This window comes from Solea solea, chromosome 12, assembly GCF_958295425.1.
Source record: "Solea solea chromosome 12, fSolSol10.1, whole genome shotgun sequence".
In the NCBI taxonomy this organism is placed as follows: domain Eukaryota; kingdom Metazoa; phylum Chordata; class Actinopteri; order Pleuronectiformes; family Soleidae; genus Solea; species Solea solea.
The window spans coordinates 13152367-13169176 of record NC_081145.1 but is presented as its reverse complement, the minus strand read 5'-3'; the positions used below and the strand labels follow the sequence as shown (position 1 = coordinate 13169176).

The 16810-nt window shown below is 39.0% G+C and overlaps 2 protein-coding genes across 5 annotated transcripts; both read left to right on the top strand.

Annotated features, from left to right (window-relative positions):
- The first annotated feature begins 636 nt into the window (after nt 1-636).
- On the top strand, nt 637-6541 carry tph1a (tryptophan hydroxylase 1 (tryptophan 5-monooxygenase) a). 3 transcript variants are annotated; one of them, XM_058644949.1, is made up of 11 exons: nt 637-796; nt 3041-3169; nt 3306-3489; nt 3582-3682; nt 3780-3847; nt 3948-4144; nt 4517-4652; nt 4745-4871; nt 4968-5063; nt 5324-5457; nt 5569-6541. In XM_058644949.1, exons 1-11 carry the CDS (start codon nt 707-709, stop codon nt 5741-5743), a joined length of 1437 nt encoding a protein of 478 aa, XP_058500932.1. In that variant the 5' UTR covers nt 637-706; the 3' UTR covers nt 5744-6541. The 3 variants fall into 3 exon arrangements, with proteins under 3 accessions (XP_058500932.1, XP_058500934.1, XP_058500933.1); XM_058644950.1 differs by lacking the exon at nt 637-796 and adding an exon at nt 1557-1866; XM_058644951.1 differs by lacking the exon at nt 3041-3169.
- Nucleotides 6542-6928: 387 nt separating this feature from the next.
- On the top strand, nt 6929-15967 carry sergef (secretion regulating guanine nucleotide exchange factor). Of its 2 annotated transcripts, none has more exons than XM_058644954.1 (11): nt 6929-7021; nt 7259-7397; nt 8134-8286; nt 9234-9328; nt 9430-9490; nt 9573-9686; nt 9774-9836; nt 10307-10465; nt 10689-10855; nt 12696-12732; nt 14926-15967. In XM_058644954.1, exons 1-11 carry the CDS (start codon nt 6980-6982, stop codon nt 15078-15080), a joined length of 1185 nt encoding a protein of 394 aa, XP_058500937.1. In that variant the 5' UTR covers nt 6929-6979; the 3' UTR covers nt 15081-15967. The 2 variants fall into 2 exon arrangements, with proteins under 2 accessions (XP_058500937.1, XP_058500938.1); XM_058644955.1 differs by having other exon boundaries at nt 6946-7021; nt 7143-7397.
- Nucleotides 15968-16810: the final 843 nt, after the last annotated feature.

Sequence of the window (16810 nt, the reverse complement as noted above, 5' to 3'; positions counted from 1 at the left end):
CATTACCTCTGTGTACTGAGAAACACACAGAGCGTTGTGTGGAGTACTGTGTCATCGGCACTGAAAGTCACACACTACAGCTTTAACCAGTATGCTGTCTACATATTATTCTTCACTGATGGAGATTTTCTAATTTCCATTAAGACCTTATTCAAGAATGTGTTTTGTGGCTGCATCGGGCAGTGATGTGTCTGCATGATGTACTCAAGTCTGATTTTTACGAGAAATCATGATTTTTTTTTTTTTTTTTGCAATGTCTGTCAAATCTATACTGAGCAGTGAAGTGCACCCGAACTAAACATTCAATGTTTGTCCCATTTTCCATATTTTACTTAAATGTGTTGTTCTGACAAATGCTGCACAGAGAACTGTCTTGGATTCACTGAAACGAGAGTGATCTTATCTTAAAAGCAGTTAAATCAGTTGGTTTTATTATTTCAGTAAAATCTGAATTTGTGATTGATTGATTTTCTTCTGGTTCTGGTCCTGGACGAAATTAAAGAAACACATGTTTCCCCGGTGACGTCAGCGCCGCTGCTCTTTTTCCATTTGCTGCTGTGGGTGAGATTATTGCCCCCCCTGTTTCTCTCTGTGATTAAATAGCAAAGCGCGCAACTTCCCGGACTAGACAGACTAAACTTTACATAGCGGAGATTATTCAGATAAACCAGCATCGAGGGCGACATATAAAAAAGACAACTTTAACATGTACTCAAACAAAATCGATGGACCACGTAGAGGCAGATCCTTTGACTCCATGAACATTGGCTTTGAAGAAAAACTGCTAAACAATGAGGTAAGGATTTAAACATTTGTCAGCAGAATTATTGCTTTTTCCTGTTATAATTTGTTCCCTAATATAACAGCACGGGTTCTCAGAGGTTTTCTTCAATGTGACTTTTTTTTGGGACAGTGGTTTTAGTGGATCATCTCAAAGAATAAGCCTTTAGTTTGTCGTCAGCGCAGACTAATTGAAGCCGTTTTGTTATAGTGTAATTTACGTCAAAGACCTAAGGTTACTTTGGGATTCCTTTCTCATTTTCATCCAGTAATGAAGTTGTTATTGGACACTCATGCGTAAAGATAAGTGTCGAGCTCAGTATTAATATTAAGCGCATGGAAAGCACTTGCTTACTTATTTGATATCATGAATGCAGACATTTAAAAAAAAAACACAATTCATTATTCTTCAATCGTCTCTTTCAGGTTATCTCTCAAAATAATGTTCAGTTACGGTTGAAAATGTTCAACAAACAGAAGAAACAACACAGCAATTTGTCAAATATATGAATCGTGTCGAGCAGTGAATTGTTGCATGAACCTGTGACTAAATTCACGTGACTCTGGCAGCAAATCCGATTGTCTGCGACCTTCAGCTATAAGCCTTTACGCACAACCACACGCTAAACGCATTGTGAGGACGCGCAAAACAAATGCTGTTTGAAAACTGATTTAGAATAAACAGTGAAGCGACAACATGTGTTCTACAAGGGAAAAGAAAAAAAAAATCACAATAATAATTGTGCATGACGCATTCGTGGTTTTAAGAAAGGGAAAACGCTTTGATGGGAAACATCTGTGCGTAAAACTGCTCCACTCCGCGCGCCACAACCTGCGCACTTTCATTCAGTCCGCAGGGAGTCAATAATAGGCTTTATCACCGTCTAAATGAGATTGCACTAAGACGATTCTTCGACACAGAGACACGTTCATCTTCATTAAACCGAGACACAAAAAAGAGTTGACCTCGCTCAGCGTCCTGATCCAGATCCAGACTCCCTGCTGCTGTCAGGGATGCGCACCACGAGACTCCACCGAAAACTGCTGTGCCGCGCGGTTTACACAATGCTGGAAGGGCGAAATATGGTAGGAAGGAGTGACTTGATTTCCTCCAGACACCAGTCACTTATATGCGTTAGACTGTGTGGATATTATATCTCTAAAGCAAATGATGATGAATGCTGCAAATATATTGTGAGAAAATATTTAGTTGAAACAAGAGGAGATTATTCATTTTTGTGCTGATGTTGTGGCTGCATGTTGGATACTATAAAAAAAATCTGATGTGGGATAACTTGAATTTTTTGTCTGGTGCGAGCAGCGCGTGCACGCCAGCGTCAACGACCGCTGTCCAAGGTGCTGAAAAAGACAAGAGGGTCGGTGGTCACTGCTGTTACACAGCTGCAGGGGGCTCGAATACAAGAAGGGAACCCCCACCCCCCGCTCTCATAATTAATAATTGGAAATTAAACCAAACCATTACATGATAGATTGATGCTTTTGGGATACAGACCAGTAAACCACAATAGAACATATGTTTCACCAAACTATTTATGGTGTTAGAGGATAAAGTGGTAGAAGATGGATGGATGGAGGCGCAATTCTTGTTCAAATGTATTTATTTCAACACAGAAATGACAGTTTACAGCTATTTATGCTGTGGGCCACAAAGAAAATATCTAGGGCGGAGGACACCACCTGGGGTGTTTTTGTAGAGAGTCACCGTTTTCTGTAGATCAACATGTTTATAGGACTTAGGTGAAGTAGTACCCTCACCTGTACTGGGCTATGTTTTACTCAAGAGGATGATTATCTGGATGAGTCTATTTTCTCTGTCTACTGTAAACTCTTTATTTTTGGAATATTTCCAAAACGGTAGAATCCTAACACATTTCCTTGGGTGAGATTAAATAATTACACATGCTTTAATAGGTTTGATAAATAGTGGCATATAAAGGTACAGTGGAACATTCATCTGCTTACATACACATTTATTTATTTTATTATTTTATTAATTTATTAATTTTATTTTCTACAAAATTACTATATAAAAATGCCTGCTGTCTCACAAAAATCATGAAAAAATGAATAAAAAATGTCTTTCAAGTGCTTGAGCACCACCTGGGATCCATCTGTGTAAGTTTGTGTTAATAAATGTTAGATATCTCAGAAGAGAACAAATGTTCATTGTTGAATGGTGATGATGACATCTTGCTATTATGCAAATTAAAAATCTATCTACTTTTATTATTGTTCGTAGATAAACAAATCAACCTTCACCAAAATTGAAGAAAACACTGAAAAGAAATCAGAGAAAGGGAGAGCAACAATCATCTTTTCCCTCAAGAATGAAGTGGGCGGACTTGTAAAGGCCCTCAAACTATTCCAAGTATGCACAATTTATAATGTTTACACAATCTACCTATTAGTAGTGTCTCCTTTTAACTATTTTTTCCCTTGAATGTGGTTAGATGGAAAATAAGTTAACTCAGAGTTGATGAAATTGTACTTACTGTTTCTTGCAGGAAAACCACGTCAACCTTGTGCACATAGAATCCAGGAAATCTAAAAGGCGCAACTCAGAATTTGAGATATTCGTGGATTGCGACAGCAACCACGAACAACTGAACGAAATCATCCAGCTGCTCCGGAAACATGTGAATGTGGTGGATATGGAGCCTCCAGATAACTCCTGTATACACGAGGAAGGTGGGACAGCAGCTAAATAAAATGCTGCAGATTTACAGTATCTGAATAAATCTATTTAATAGTAAACATGTTTTTCTGTTTTCACCACTCAGATATGGAAGATGTTCCTTGGTTTCCAAAGAAAATTTCAGACTTGGACAAATGTGCTAACCGTGTCCTGATGTATGGCTCTGATCTGGATGCCGATCACCCTGTATGTATGGTCCAAATATGTCAGTATGCATGACTTAAAATTGTCAATTCATTAAATAAGGAACACTCTAATATCACTGTTCTCTCCTCTTCATCAGGGTTTCAAGGACAATGTGTACCGGAAAAGGAGAAAGTACTTTGCAGATCTTGCCATGGCCTACAGACAGTAAGTGAACACAAACCAGGAACAATTTCATTTCCATTTATTTTTTAAATCTAAAAAAGATGTCACTGGATACTACAAGGTTTTTGCTTTCTAATTCCAGCGGGGACCCCATTCCTCGTATTGAGTTCACAGAAGAGGAGGTGAAGACATGGGGTGTTGTGTATAGGGAGCTCAACAAGTTGTACCCCACCCATGCGTGCCGTGAATACTTAAAGAACCTGCCACTGCTGTCCAAATACTGCGAATGTCGGGAGGACAACATTCCTCAGCTGGAAGATGTCTCACGCTTCCTGAGAGGTGAGCTGTCATTTTTTATTCCCTCCACCAAGGAAATGCATTGTTTTGTTTGTCTGTGAGCCGCATTACCCAAAACGTAAAAGTCTGATTTTTTCTTTATAAACATTTATAAAATAACAATCAGAGGAGAATATGAAGGAAAAAAAAGAGAGAGAAAATTACTCATATGGGGCAAAGTCTCTCATCAGATCACTTATAGGGGGTGCATTGAAAGAGAGGATCCCTGAGTGGCTTTGGAGGATGTTGATGATGTTCTCTGATTGATTTCTCTACTTTCATGTGAAACATTATTCTTTTGCTTCAAACACAAAATTGAAAATGATTCTCTTTTGACCTTCAGTTGCTCATTTGTATTTTTAAACATCTCCTCAGAACGTACTGGATTCACCATCAGGCCTGTGGCAGGTTATCTGTCCCCACGCGATTTCCTTGCTGGTTTGGCCTTTCGTGTTTTCCACTGTACCCAGTATGTGCGGCACAGCTCCGATCCCTTATACACACCAGAGCCGTGAGTAATATGCAGCACTTGACTATTAAAATTGGTACTTATGTACATTTATGGCTAATGGGACTAATATTCTATTGTCTTTTGTTGTCCAGGGACACATGCCATGAGCTGCTGGGTCATGTCCCTCTGCTAGCAGAGCCCAGCTTTGCTCAGTTTTCACAGGAGATCGGACTCAGCTCACTTGGGGCCTCGGATGATTCAGTTCAGAAACTGGCCACAGTGAGTGACACTCATTCAGGGGAATGTAATCAAATGAACTAAATGCAGAATAACTTTAATAACCACCTCTTTTCTTAATCCACTCCTCTGTTACAGTGCTATTTCTTCACAGTGGAGTTTGGCCTATGCAAACAAGAAGGGAAGCTGCGAGCATATGGAGCAGGACTGCTGTCATCTATTAGTGAGCTTAAGGTAAAGGCAGTTATCATGGACCACAAGTTTTTATGAAATAAACTCATATTATTCTTCATACTATTGTATATACAGTATATACTGTAAAAAACAAAATGCCCCAAGAGCTAAAATGTCTTCTAAAACCAGACAGAAACGAATGAAATAGCAGAATAAAACATATATATGTCAATAAACATTTTAATTTGAATAACAACAGATTGGAGCTACTTTATTTTGTCTTGTAAAATGACTCATGTTACTGTATTTCCGTCTTACAGCATGCACTCTCCGGAAAAGCAAGGATAATGCCTTTTGATCCCAAAGTCACATCCAAACAAGAATGCATCATCACAACATTTCAGGACGTATACTTTGTGTCAGACAGCTTTGAGGAGGCCAAAGTGAAGATGAGGTGAGGAATTCAACACAAGACATGTGTAATTATATACCAACATGTTTGTTGGGGGTGTCATTAAATGCCAGCATCAAACTGTGATAATTATTCAGTTTATTCTATTTTTAGGGAGTTTGCCAAGACCATCAAGCGTCCCTTCACAGTGCGATACAACCCTTACACCCAGAGTGTAGATGTGTTAAAGGACACTCCCAGCATCAACAGCGTCGTAGAGGAGCTTCGGCACGACCTTGATATTGTGGGTGATGCTCTCAACCGGCTGAATAAACAGCTGGGTGTCTGACTGCCCACGTACATTAATCACCACTTAACCAACAGTGCATCAGTGATCACAATGTCACCCCCCCCCCCCCCCCCAGCTTCGCTGTAGAGATACTGGTTGTGTGTTGCCCTTTTGTCATTTCAATGAATGCGCACTGCTTTTGGCAAAATGCTCTGTGTTTCCCATTGCATGATATACGTCATATACAACGTACAGAGGCATGTTTAGCCACTGATATCATTACATTACACAAACCCAAAGAGCTACTTAACAAGATACCCTATTTCACTTCCTTTGTTCTTGGCTGACTGGGCGTCTGTGTTGCAAACAGTTAATGTGCTCTCATCTCAAGATAGTCTCCTTTAAAAGCATGCCCAGCTGTTACAAACACAGATGACGTTTCATCCTCCTATTGTTAACCCCATGTGATCATGTTAATTATTTTGTAATTTTATTCTTCACATTTAATCTTTCTCACGTCAGTGATTTGTATAACATGTACCTTGTTTGTATTAATTTGGTGTATGTATCATGCTTGTTGTTTTTGTGCGTGCTGCTGTCGAGGGAAATTATAATATAAGTGAAACACAGTGTTAAAGAATGTTTTCATGACTGATTATGATGGATTTGGCCCATGTACCCTGACCTATTTTATTTTGCAGTGATGTTTTTGAATACACCCCCTTAAAGTGAATATAATTGTAGCACTCCTGAAATCAAAGCATTATTTTTCTACTGTAAAGAAATATAGGAATTACGAGTAAGCTCTGTATCAAAGCATTGAAAAAAAAATAAAGACAAATGTTCATTGTGTCCTCACTCTGTCCATTGGTTTGTTGGTTTATTGGTTTATTACCATTTCGTGTCCTCAAGGTGTAATGTAGAAGATCCTAGAGATGCAGAATGCAGAATTATGACAAAAAAAAGATAATTGTTATCATGCAGTGTTTAGACTCTGTGTGACTCTTTGACAATGATGATGTTTTTGCACCTTAAAATGGTTAAAAACAATTGCTGTGGAACTTTTACTTTTTTGTCCACCGAGTCCCACAAATGGACGGCTGACATTGATCAAAATTACTGCACAATTGTCTGTTTTGTGACAAATGCATTTGTTTCTGTGTCATATGTTAATTGTGGTGTGTTTTTTAAACAATGCGGTCATTTTAAAAATGTGTGTGTGTGTCTGTGTGTGTTTTGTTTTGACACCCGGAGCGGCTCAACGTGGGACTAGCTTGCTTTACGACAGTGTCGTAAATGGAAGCGAGGTGGCGGTCAGAGTTTTGTTTACTCTCTTGGGTAAGTTCGTCTTCTTCGCCGTTTAACTGATAGGTCAGAGTTACACGAGTGTGTTTGTACTCTCGTGTATTTAGTAATGGATTCATTAAAATAGTCGCCTAACTGTCTTCAAAATACACAGCACGGCGAAGTACGGCGAAAACAAACGCCTGTGAAATGTGAACATGGTCTCGAGTGTGTCACGTGTCCCGAGTCCTGACCTGTCAGTGACTGTAGTCGTTAATGTTAACGTTAAAGGGAGCCAACAGTTACGGACAGCTGGGACAGGGACATGCGGAGGACCAGTGTGTGCCCCGGTTCTCTGACACCGCTGCTCTGCATAGCAAGACTGTCCGGGCTGTGGCTGGAGGCGGTGGACACTCGGTGTTCATCACCGGTAAGTTACCTTTTTCCCCTGGGCCATAACCTACTGTACATCCCACATTTCATCGAACTCCTTTTGAAAAAGTCCTTCACATCATCAACTTATGCTCACAGACAAATAGCCAACACTGCCAAGCTCATAACCTCCTCAGTGTAGGTAAAAATGAAGCATGAACATCAACCTAAATTGTATTATTATTATTATTTTTTTTAACTTTTGGTAAATGAGGGAGTGCAATTTTATACTGCTAAGACATAGCACATGTTAGCTTTCTCTATGTAACCTCTGAACCTCTGTTTCATATCCAGCTTAGTGTTTTGTGCTTTTGTACTTAAATCATCCATATTTGTTCTTAGCTATGCAAACATTTGCTTGGTTTTAAATAGGGATGGGACATATCACTTTTTTGTGTCCGATACCAATACCAATATCACAAACTACCAAGACCAATATTAGTTTGATAACAGTAATTTCAGAGCATTTATGAACTATGAAGCTGTTAACGTCACATTTGTGCTGAGTCATTTCAAATACATAATTCTCCAATGTGTGTTGTTCTCACAATAAGAAGAAACAGCCCAAACATGACTAAAATGCTTTTGCTGATTTTGATTTACATTTTTACAGTATGTGCATAGTGAAGCATGCGACATATAGAATTTTTTGTATCAGATTCTGCATTGACAGATACTGATTCTCATCCCATCCCTAGTTTTTAAATTTGTATATTGTATTTTTGTTTTGGCAGAGAATGGCGAGGTATATGTGTGTGGACAGAATCACAGAGGCCAGCTTGGACTTCACCAAAGTGCAGACTTCTCAACTCTTCAGCTCTGCCCCACCTTAGATCAGAAGATCACAAATGTAGCCTGTGGTTGGGATTTTACTCTCTTTCTCACTGGTGAGCAGCATTTCACACTAGATACAATAGTTACACTCTTTTTGTACTTAAGGTTGAAAATAATTAAGGTTGATATTTTTAAAAGTGTAAAATAAGCCTTTCCCACAGGTGGTCCTTGGCACATATGTTTGATTGGATAAGATGTAGAATAGAAGAATACTTTGGGTCTAATAGTAGACACAACATAAATGAAAAAGAGTGAACATGGGGGAAAATGGCTATAATAAGCAGTTTTGGATTAGTAAATAAAAAGTTATAATATAGCATTTGTAATTACAATCAGGAAACCTCAAAATCAAAAGACCCCTCACATCAAGTCCATGTTAAGAGATAATTAAAGTGAAATGTTCATACTGAATACAATTTCTATAAAACTCCAACAGAAATACATTAGAATGACTTAAAATGTTTCTTGAGTTAAGATTATTAGTTAAATTTGTGATGAAAAACCAAGGTGGTGTTTGTGGAGTCTCAGACTGAATGTGGTGGGTTGTCAGTGATTGGGTGGATCAGCCTTCAGTTGTAGACTTTCTCTGCCCTTTTCTATAGTGACAAGTACCAGCACAGTATTACAAATTCTCTGCTCTGTAAGTGTTTGTTTGTATTGTGAGCCAAAATTAAACCAGATCATTTTTTTTATTCACGATGTACCTCTTTAAGATCATTGTCAAATCAATCAGGACAAACATTTTCATGTTGCTCTGGAGGTGCTGTATTTGTGAAATTAATTGTCCACAGAAATGTGCAGAGAATTTCCCTCCAGCTGAGGTCAAGTGAGAATGCAGCAGTCTGCAATCAGACTGGGTTTTAAAGATGTTACACAACATTCATAGTCATAATAGAGTAGGGATAATAGAGATACCTTTAACCTGACATTCATTTTTTTTTAATATTTCAGTGTTTTTTTTTTTTTTTAAAGTCATGTTCCTTTTGTATCATATATACAGACTATGGTCAAATACTGGCATGTGGCTCCAATTCATTTGGACAACTGGGTGTTGGAGAGATGGTCACACACTCTGCAGATCTACTGTTTGTTAAGGTGAGCACAAATATTGAGTGTCAGGTCATACGTCAGCCTTGCAATATGATCGGTTTGATCTGTTTTTTTGAAGCTTGTGCAAATGCAATGTTTATTCTTAGTGTTTGAAGGATCCGGTGGTGAGTGTAGCAGCAGGTCTCAGACACTCACTCGCTGTAACAGGTAAGCACTGTACACTGTACTCAGTAATATGTTGTCTTTGGGCTGTTAATCCACAAATCTTAATGCTGTGTTTGTCCTTTAGACTCAGGCTGTGTGTATCAGTGGGGAACTGGCCTTTTCACACATGCCAAGAGAGCTCTCAGTCCACACCCTGTCCCATCACACCTCAGCTCTAAAGTTCCCTGTCTGGTGCCAGGTACATGCACTAAACTGAAATACAGAAAAAATATTTTAAGGCCTCAGGTAATTTACAGTGATTCTGATTTTCATACTCGTGTTGTAGGTCTGGATCAGAAAATATCACGCCAGATAGCAGCAGGATCAACGCACTGTGTGTGCCTTACAGGTATGATGCCAGCATAAATGGTCATACTAATAACAATATCAATAATAGTAATGATAATACATTTTGTAATAATAATAATAATAATAATAATAATAATAATAATAATAATAATAATAAATGTGTGGACTCAAATTTTCCCTACCACTAAAAAAAGGTGTGCTTTATTTTGCTATTTCATTTTACATGTAAGCATTTACGTGAAATGTAAACAAGGTTGGGATCTCTGTGCTTTAAAAAAAATAAGACAAATGTTAGTTTTCACTAGAAGTGTACAATAAAAACATTAGATTTCACACATTAAAGAGCAAAATACAAGTGTAAGTCACATAATTTAAAAGATAGTGAATTTCATGCTGGTCTCTCTTGTGTTTAGCTGATCTGCTCTTCTTATTTACTTCTTATTTACTCTGCCTTTGTGTTGTTGCCTTGTCTTGATAACAAATAGTATTTTCGTCTCGTTTGCACTGCAGGAGATGGTGAATTGTTTCTGTGGGGCAGCAACAAGTATGGTCAGCTGACTGCCACAGAGTCCTTCGTGTCCTCGCCATGCCTTCTGAAGCGCTCACTGCTGGATGGAGAGAAAGCCATACATGTGTGGAGCGGCTGGACACACATTGTTGCTCAAACAGGTAAATCGTTGTTCACATACAGTATTGTAAGTCTATCGCCTGTTTCCACCAAGTGATGCAGTTCTGTTTAGTTTGGTATGTTAAGCGATAGTTTTTGTCTAATGTCACAGGTTGATACCTAATGTAGCTACAGTATCACCATCCAAGATCAAGGTTTACCTTTCCAAACTGTACTAGTGAATGAACAGTTGCCTTATCTGAATCAGGTCTTAATTCATTTCAGAGAGTGGCAGAGTGTTCACATGGGGCAGAGCAAATTATGGACAGCTGGGTCGACGAGCATCCGCCAGTCAGAACCCAGAGCACCAGTCAGCTGGTCCTTTAACCAAGGGTGCAAACCAGGAGGTGTGCCTCCCTTCAGAGGTTAAAGTCCTCTGTGGGGCAACACAGGTAAGACATATCAGTATTTGACACTGCTGCATACTCAGATGTCCACAGGGCAAACGTCAACAACAATGAAGTGTGTTATTCCTATGGCCCATGATACCTTACGTGAATTATGGAATTATGACTTCTGCCGCTTCCTGTCACTATAGCAGAGCTGGCGAGTTAAATTGACTCTTTTTGAGTTACTTTAACACTGCTAGACTGCTTTACTGTGTGTAGATATCACATTAGAACAATGCAAGGCAGCATTTTCTCTATTATCCAAATAATAATAAGTGTAAAAAAATAAATCTACTCCGTTACTACAGATGTTGAAGCTATGAACAATGTGAAAAGCTCTGAGGCGTATCAGTATTTACATAGCAATAAAGTCACATTTTTTTTAAGGAGGTGAGACAGTCTTATTTATTTAAAGGCAGACATGTTTTACCACTGGAAAAAACTGTACTAAGTGTACTGCTGCTTCTATTTCATTTATCAAACTTGTGTAGAAACTTGTTCAGGTTCAGGTGTCACCTTACACCAAGTCTCATGTGTGCTTCATGAAACGTGCATATGCCACCTGATCAGCCTTTGATAAATGCGGCGGCTTTATTTATTTTCATTAATTTTATTAATTTTTATAACACGCCCCCATATATTCATGGCTTTGAGACTTCGTCCCCCTGAGTTAACCACACTGAAATGCAGAATATGACTACTGGAAGAGACACGTCAGAGGCTGAAAATGAGCATCATAGCATCAGGATTTTAAAATAACAAGGTGGTTCTGTTTATCCAGTAGCATCTCCAGGAATAAGGTAGTTTGGCTCTTGTTATATTATGTTTGTTGAGCATTATGTGTTTCAAAACTTGTAAATCCAGCAGGGGGCAGCAGACAACCACACATAAAACCAAAGAATATTGTTTAGTGTAAGGTGAAACCCATTGCCACTGATTGAGAGCCCAGCACACCCGGAGAAGGTTCTGTAATGATTTGCTTCATAATATCTATCCTGAAGAATGACACACTCTCATATACACTGCCATTATCTTCCTCTCGGGGAGGAACCTCTTACAATAAATGAAGGCAGAGGTCTCTTCTCCCAGAAGGACAATTATGTGTGAGCATCACAGGATTGCAGCAGTTAACCTGCGCTCTGAATGGCAGCTATATGGTTGTAGATTGTTGCCAGTTAAGTGGATGTCAGGGACGGGCTTTGCATCGTTCTCCTACTGTGCATTGATCATTGCTGCAGAGCTATGAATCTCTCAGCCTACCCGAACCTGTTAGTCCTCCTATAAAGGTAGACGATTTGTCAGGACCAGAAACATTGCTGAAGTAAATTATAATCTGTCATTGCTTCAGGAATCTGTGGCTGTTTTTGACACAGTGAATTTGAATGTAATTTTTGTTAAATGTAACTATGTTTTTCAGCTCACAAAGAACTTTAAAATCACAAGTGATTGACGTTTAACTCAAAAATCTATCTGAAATGTATCGCTAAAGTGATTGATATTGACTGATATGCACATCTGCAGTGTGATATTCGTGCCCTGGTAACAATTTTGGTTATACTGTATCACTCAGCACTGCTGACACTTTTACAGCTTGATTTTGTACAATGTGGGATTTTATTCTGAAAAGAAATCACCCCTCCTCATCACCACCCACGTGGTGGATAGTTTTGAAAAAAGTTGAATAACTGCATCTGCAACATTTTAATTTATTTTATTTTTTTAAGCAGGTTTGGTTTCATAGTATCATGCTGACATAACATTTCTCAGATATTTTAATCTTGAAATCATCAGCCTGATTTATACGCATGCTTCTTGTAAGCAGTTAATTTTCTTTTCTCTGCAGGTTGCATGCGGATCTGAACATAACCTTGCCATTGTAGGTGAGTGTATTCTCTCAAAAATGTCCTATATAAATGTCCATTTAGCACAAATAGTGATTCTCTTGTGATTTTCTTTTTATATACCACTATCAAAAACGGCCACATCTGACAATATGTTTGTCAATAGAACAATCAACAGGAAAGCAACATTATGCAACTGCACAGACATAATTCCTGACATGACTCTGGCTCCTACAACACAAGATAACACAGAATACTCATAGGTGAGGCTAAACTCTGCCAAGTTCTTATTCTGTTCTGAACCAAAGAATTGGTAAGGGAGATTTCTAATACGTCTCAGTTTAACATCAGTATGAATTATTATAATTATCCTTCTGGGAATGCTGCTGAAGATTTCAGAGGTCAGCTCATTGCTCTGTGGCCTTTCCATCAGGAAGTAATTACAACATGGATACATGGGCGTCACTGAGAGAAGCAATTATCCACACAAGCCTGTAAAGGAGCTGAATTAACCACACACCCATTTAGAGGTATGGTTTTATGTCGAGCATTGGAAGAGCAGCCTCCTTATTCTCACAAGAGCAGAACACGGATACAGCAGTCACAAACATCCTTTAACGATCCTAAACGCACTGTCAATTTAATTTCTAATGGGATTAACAAAGAAATTACATGCACATGTATGTTTTTTAAAAAGCACTTCTTAGTTCTCTTCGAAGTTCAGGTTTGTCATTAGAAAGCAGGAAAAGTAAAGGGAGAACCTCCTGCACCGCGCTCCTCTGCTCACCCACGCGCTCCCCCTTTTCTCCTCGTGTCTCGAGCGCGATGACAAGGAGCTAAAAAATAGCAAAACAGGTTTGGAAGGAGAGACCTGACTGCTGCTATTTCTGGTGTTGAAGTAGGTCAGGCAGACAGGAACGGAAAGAATCGCATGCTGCTCATGATATCTGTCGCCTGCTCAGCCTTTGCCCGTTTGCACCTGAGGAAGTGCGCCTCACGTATGAAACTCCTCAGTGGTCAGTGAGGGGAGACAGGCCAAAGATGCTGTGGCCGTGGCTCATCCAATCTGAGGAAAGATCTTTGTTAATTTTCAACAAACACTTTTAACATAAACGTAGAGGGATGAACACCTTAGATCAGATGCTATTTGAAAGTGTACCTGAAGTGTCATCTGAGTTGAGCTAGAATCCAGCAGATTGTGTCACTGATGTTTGTCGTTTGTTGTAAAAATTTTAATTTGTCAAAGACAAAAAAATGTGTTTTCAAAGAAATAGCTTATTGGATTATGTGTTGTGATTTTTATCCTTTTGTTGTGAAGGAGATTGTGCATGCACTTTGTTGCCCTGGAAACACTGATGTGCCGTACACCATTCAACAAATTAATTTACCAAAACTGTTTATAATAACTTTTTTTTACTCAATAACCTTAATCAAAGATTAGAGAGAGATTCTGTGAAGTTTGAAATACATGCAGTATCTTTTAGAAAAGACCACATGTGTTTGTATTGCATAAGCCATTTCTGGCAGACTGTCACACTGACATAAGCTGCTGGCATGATATCTCGGCCTGTTAATTGGCAAAAGCATATGTGTCTGTTGGCAAATCCAAATCTTTGATGGTCCCTATTTTCAGAGAAACACGCAGAAACAAGCGCAAAGACAAAGAAGCGTCTTGGTGACATAAACGAGGAAAAAGAGAAATGGCATGAAAGACACACAACTGCAGGGTAGGGAAGGCTTGAAGATGTGTTACCCTTGAGAAAGCTAACTCGTTTCTGTTGCCATGGCAATGGAGCCTATTAGGTAACTATGTTGCCATGGCACGTGTCTCCTTGGTGATGCAGACCTGGCCACACCCACCAACAAGCTCACCAGCTGTGAAGAGCAGGGAGGCTTTAGTACTAGGCAAGTGTCAGCTTTGGGAATAGAGGCCGTGTGTGTGTGTGTTATATAATGTAAACAATTATATTATAGAGACTTGTCTTCCATAGGGGTACAACAGTTCCTCCAAAATAAAATTATATAATTTTGAGGTAAAGACATGATTATGGGTCTCCAGGAAATGAATGTAAGTCAGATTTGGTCTGTGTGTGTGTGTGAGACAGAGCGACATTGCATGCTTTTTGTTCTTTGCATACAGTCTTGGCTGCTAATTTTAGCCTCCATGGTACCGGGCTAGATCCCCTTTGTCTCCTGTTAGCTCCACTGACCCGAGACCCCTCTCCTTTTTAGGAGGGAGTCTCTTTTCCTGGGGCTGGAACGAACATGGGATGTGTGGAGACGGTTCACAGACGGACGTGGTTCAGCCTCAGCTCATATCTGGTCTCAGACCCCGTCTCATTGGCTGCGGAGCTGGACATTCAGTGGCAGTGTGCTGCAGTGTGTGACTACTGGCTTAAGACGAAGCTGCAGCGACTCCAACAGGGACAACTCATTCACCATGGAACAGTCAGATGAGATAAACAGCGTGACTTGAATGACAACATTTCAGACTGATACAGCGACGTATGACACAGTGTCTTTGAATAACAGCAACTTTCATCTTCTAAAAGACTCCCTGAGCTGTTTGAAGAGGTCACATAAATATGACAATGTGGTTGGACATGGGCTGAGGTATGTTTCATGTGGACGGAGGCCATCATTTCCCTGAGCCGCCCGTCACTTTGACAGACATGACATGGGCGTGTCTAAAGCCCCTGCTCATCTTCACACGCTTTCCTGAAGGAAGCTGTGAAAGATTGCGTGAGGGATGGGATAAACTGTTGCTATAGCTCTCTCTTCCCATGTCAGGGGTTTTATTGCTGTCATCTTCAGTGTCAGGAGGCAGTCAATCTCTGCACTCACAAACAGGACAGTAGGCTATTTCTTCTTTTCTAACTGGCCATCACTCTTTTATGTTCTTGTCAATTTGTGTGACATTTGTCAGTATTACATGGTTGTTTTTTTGGGGATTTCATACTGAACGGATTTCCCTTGGGAGAAACTTGTCCACTGCCTACTTATTTATATGCTTTGGGCTACTGCAGTGCAGCGTCGAGAATTAGCTGCTGCTTTTAAGCCAGTGTCTTGGTCAAAGGCGATGACGAGACTCAATAAAAATCAGGGATAACCTGATTATGATTATTGAATTGATTATGAAATGATTATTTCTTTTTGGATTTTTAGATTATAGTTGATGCAAATTAACTGTGGAAACCATCATTGTTAGTTAAATAAAATAGCTTTTATCGCATTAGTTTGAAGAAAAAATAAAATCAACACTCGGTGAAAATGATCATATCTCTGTTTTTTATTTTTTTCACTATTTATTGTACAAGCCTGGACTGTACTGGTCAAAAAAAGACACAAAAAAATCCCTAAACAACAAACCAATCAAAATTATCACTGATTACCTTGTTGAAATGTCTAACCACAAAAAGCACGGTGTTCAAAACACACACACATTCTGAAGTCTCACTAAACGCCACACATTAGTTGCCCTTTTGTTGCATTATTAATGCCATTAATGAAAACAGCTGCTGGTTGTTTTTCCTTTTTTTAAACCGTTAGAAAATGATCAGCACACTGTCCCTCGATTTTGCTCACATATTTTGGCAGATCCAGATTGGCTGCATCTGACTGCACACAGTTGTCAGTAAATTGTTGGCAGTGTTTTTGCAGTAGTTTGGTAAAAAGTTGGTCCCTTTTTTGCAAACTTTCCACACAGATGACTAATCTGCACAGTTGAATACTGATGTTTATTAGGTATTCTCACTGCTTGCCTTTAGAAACTGATCCATATGGGGACCCTGAATGTATGCTGTGTGCTTTTTATTTTTTTATTTGTTTATTTTTTTTTATTTTATAAAAAAAAAAAAAAATAGTAATAAAATAAAAATTAGAACTGAGTTAATGTGTTTTCAATGAGCTGAGCGGGTAATTCAAAACAAACATGAACAATAGTTTATCATCTTGATTAAGCTATGTATCCTGAATGGTAAGAATAATTTATATAACAGAGGCACTTGTCCAGTATGAGGCATATGATGATTTGGCAAATATATGCTAATACATATTTTTATGGATGTGTGCAAAAAATATTAATCCAATTCAACATGATTGTCATAATGACACAATG

Excerpts from the sequence above, each read along its gene's own strand:
- sergef (XM_058644954.1), top strand. The coding sequence starts at position 6,980 with ATGGAAGCGAGGTGGCGGTCAGAGTTTTGTTTACTCTCTTGG. Across the intron at positions 7,398-8,133 it reads ACACTCGGTGTTCATCACCG|AGAATGGCGAGGTATATGTG; the intron begins GTAAGTTACCTT and ends TTGTTTTGGCAG. Across the intron at positions 10,856-12,695 it reads TCCTCTGTGGGGCAACACAG|GTTGCATGCGGATCTGAACA; the intron begins GTAAGACATATC and ends TTTTCTCTGCAG.
- tph1a (XM_058644949.1), top strand. The coding sequence starts at position 707 with ATGTACTCAAACAAAATCGATGGACCACGTAGAGGCAGATCCTTTGAC. Across the intron at positions 4,653-4,744 it reads CCCTTATACACACCAGAGCC|GGACACATGCCATGAGCTGC; the intron begins GTGAGTAATATG and ends TTTGTTGTCCAG. Across the intron at positions 5,064-5,323 it reads CATCTATTAGTGAGCTTAAG|CATGCACTCTCCGGAAAAGC; the intron begins GTAAAGGCAGTT and ends TCCGTCTTACAG.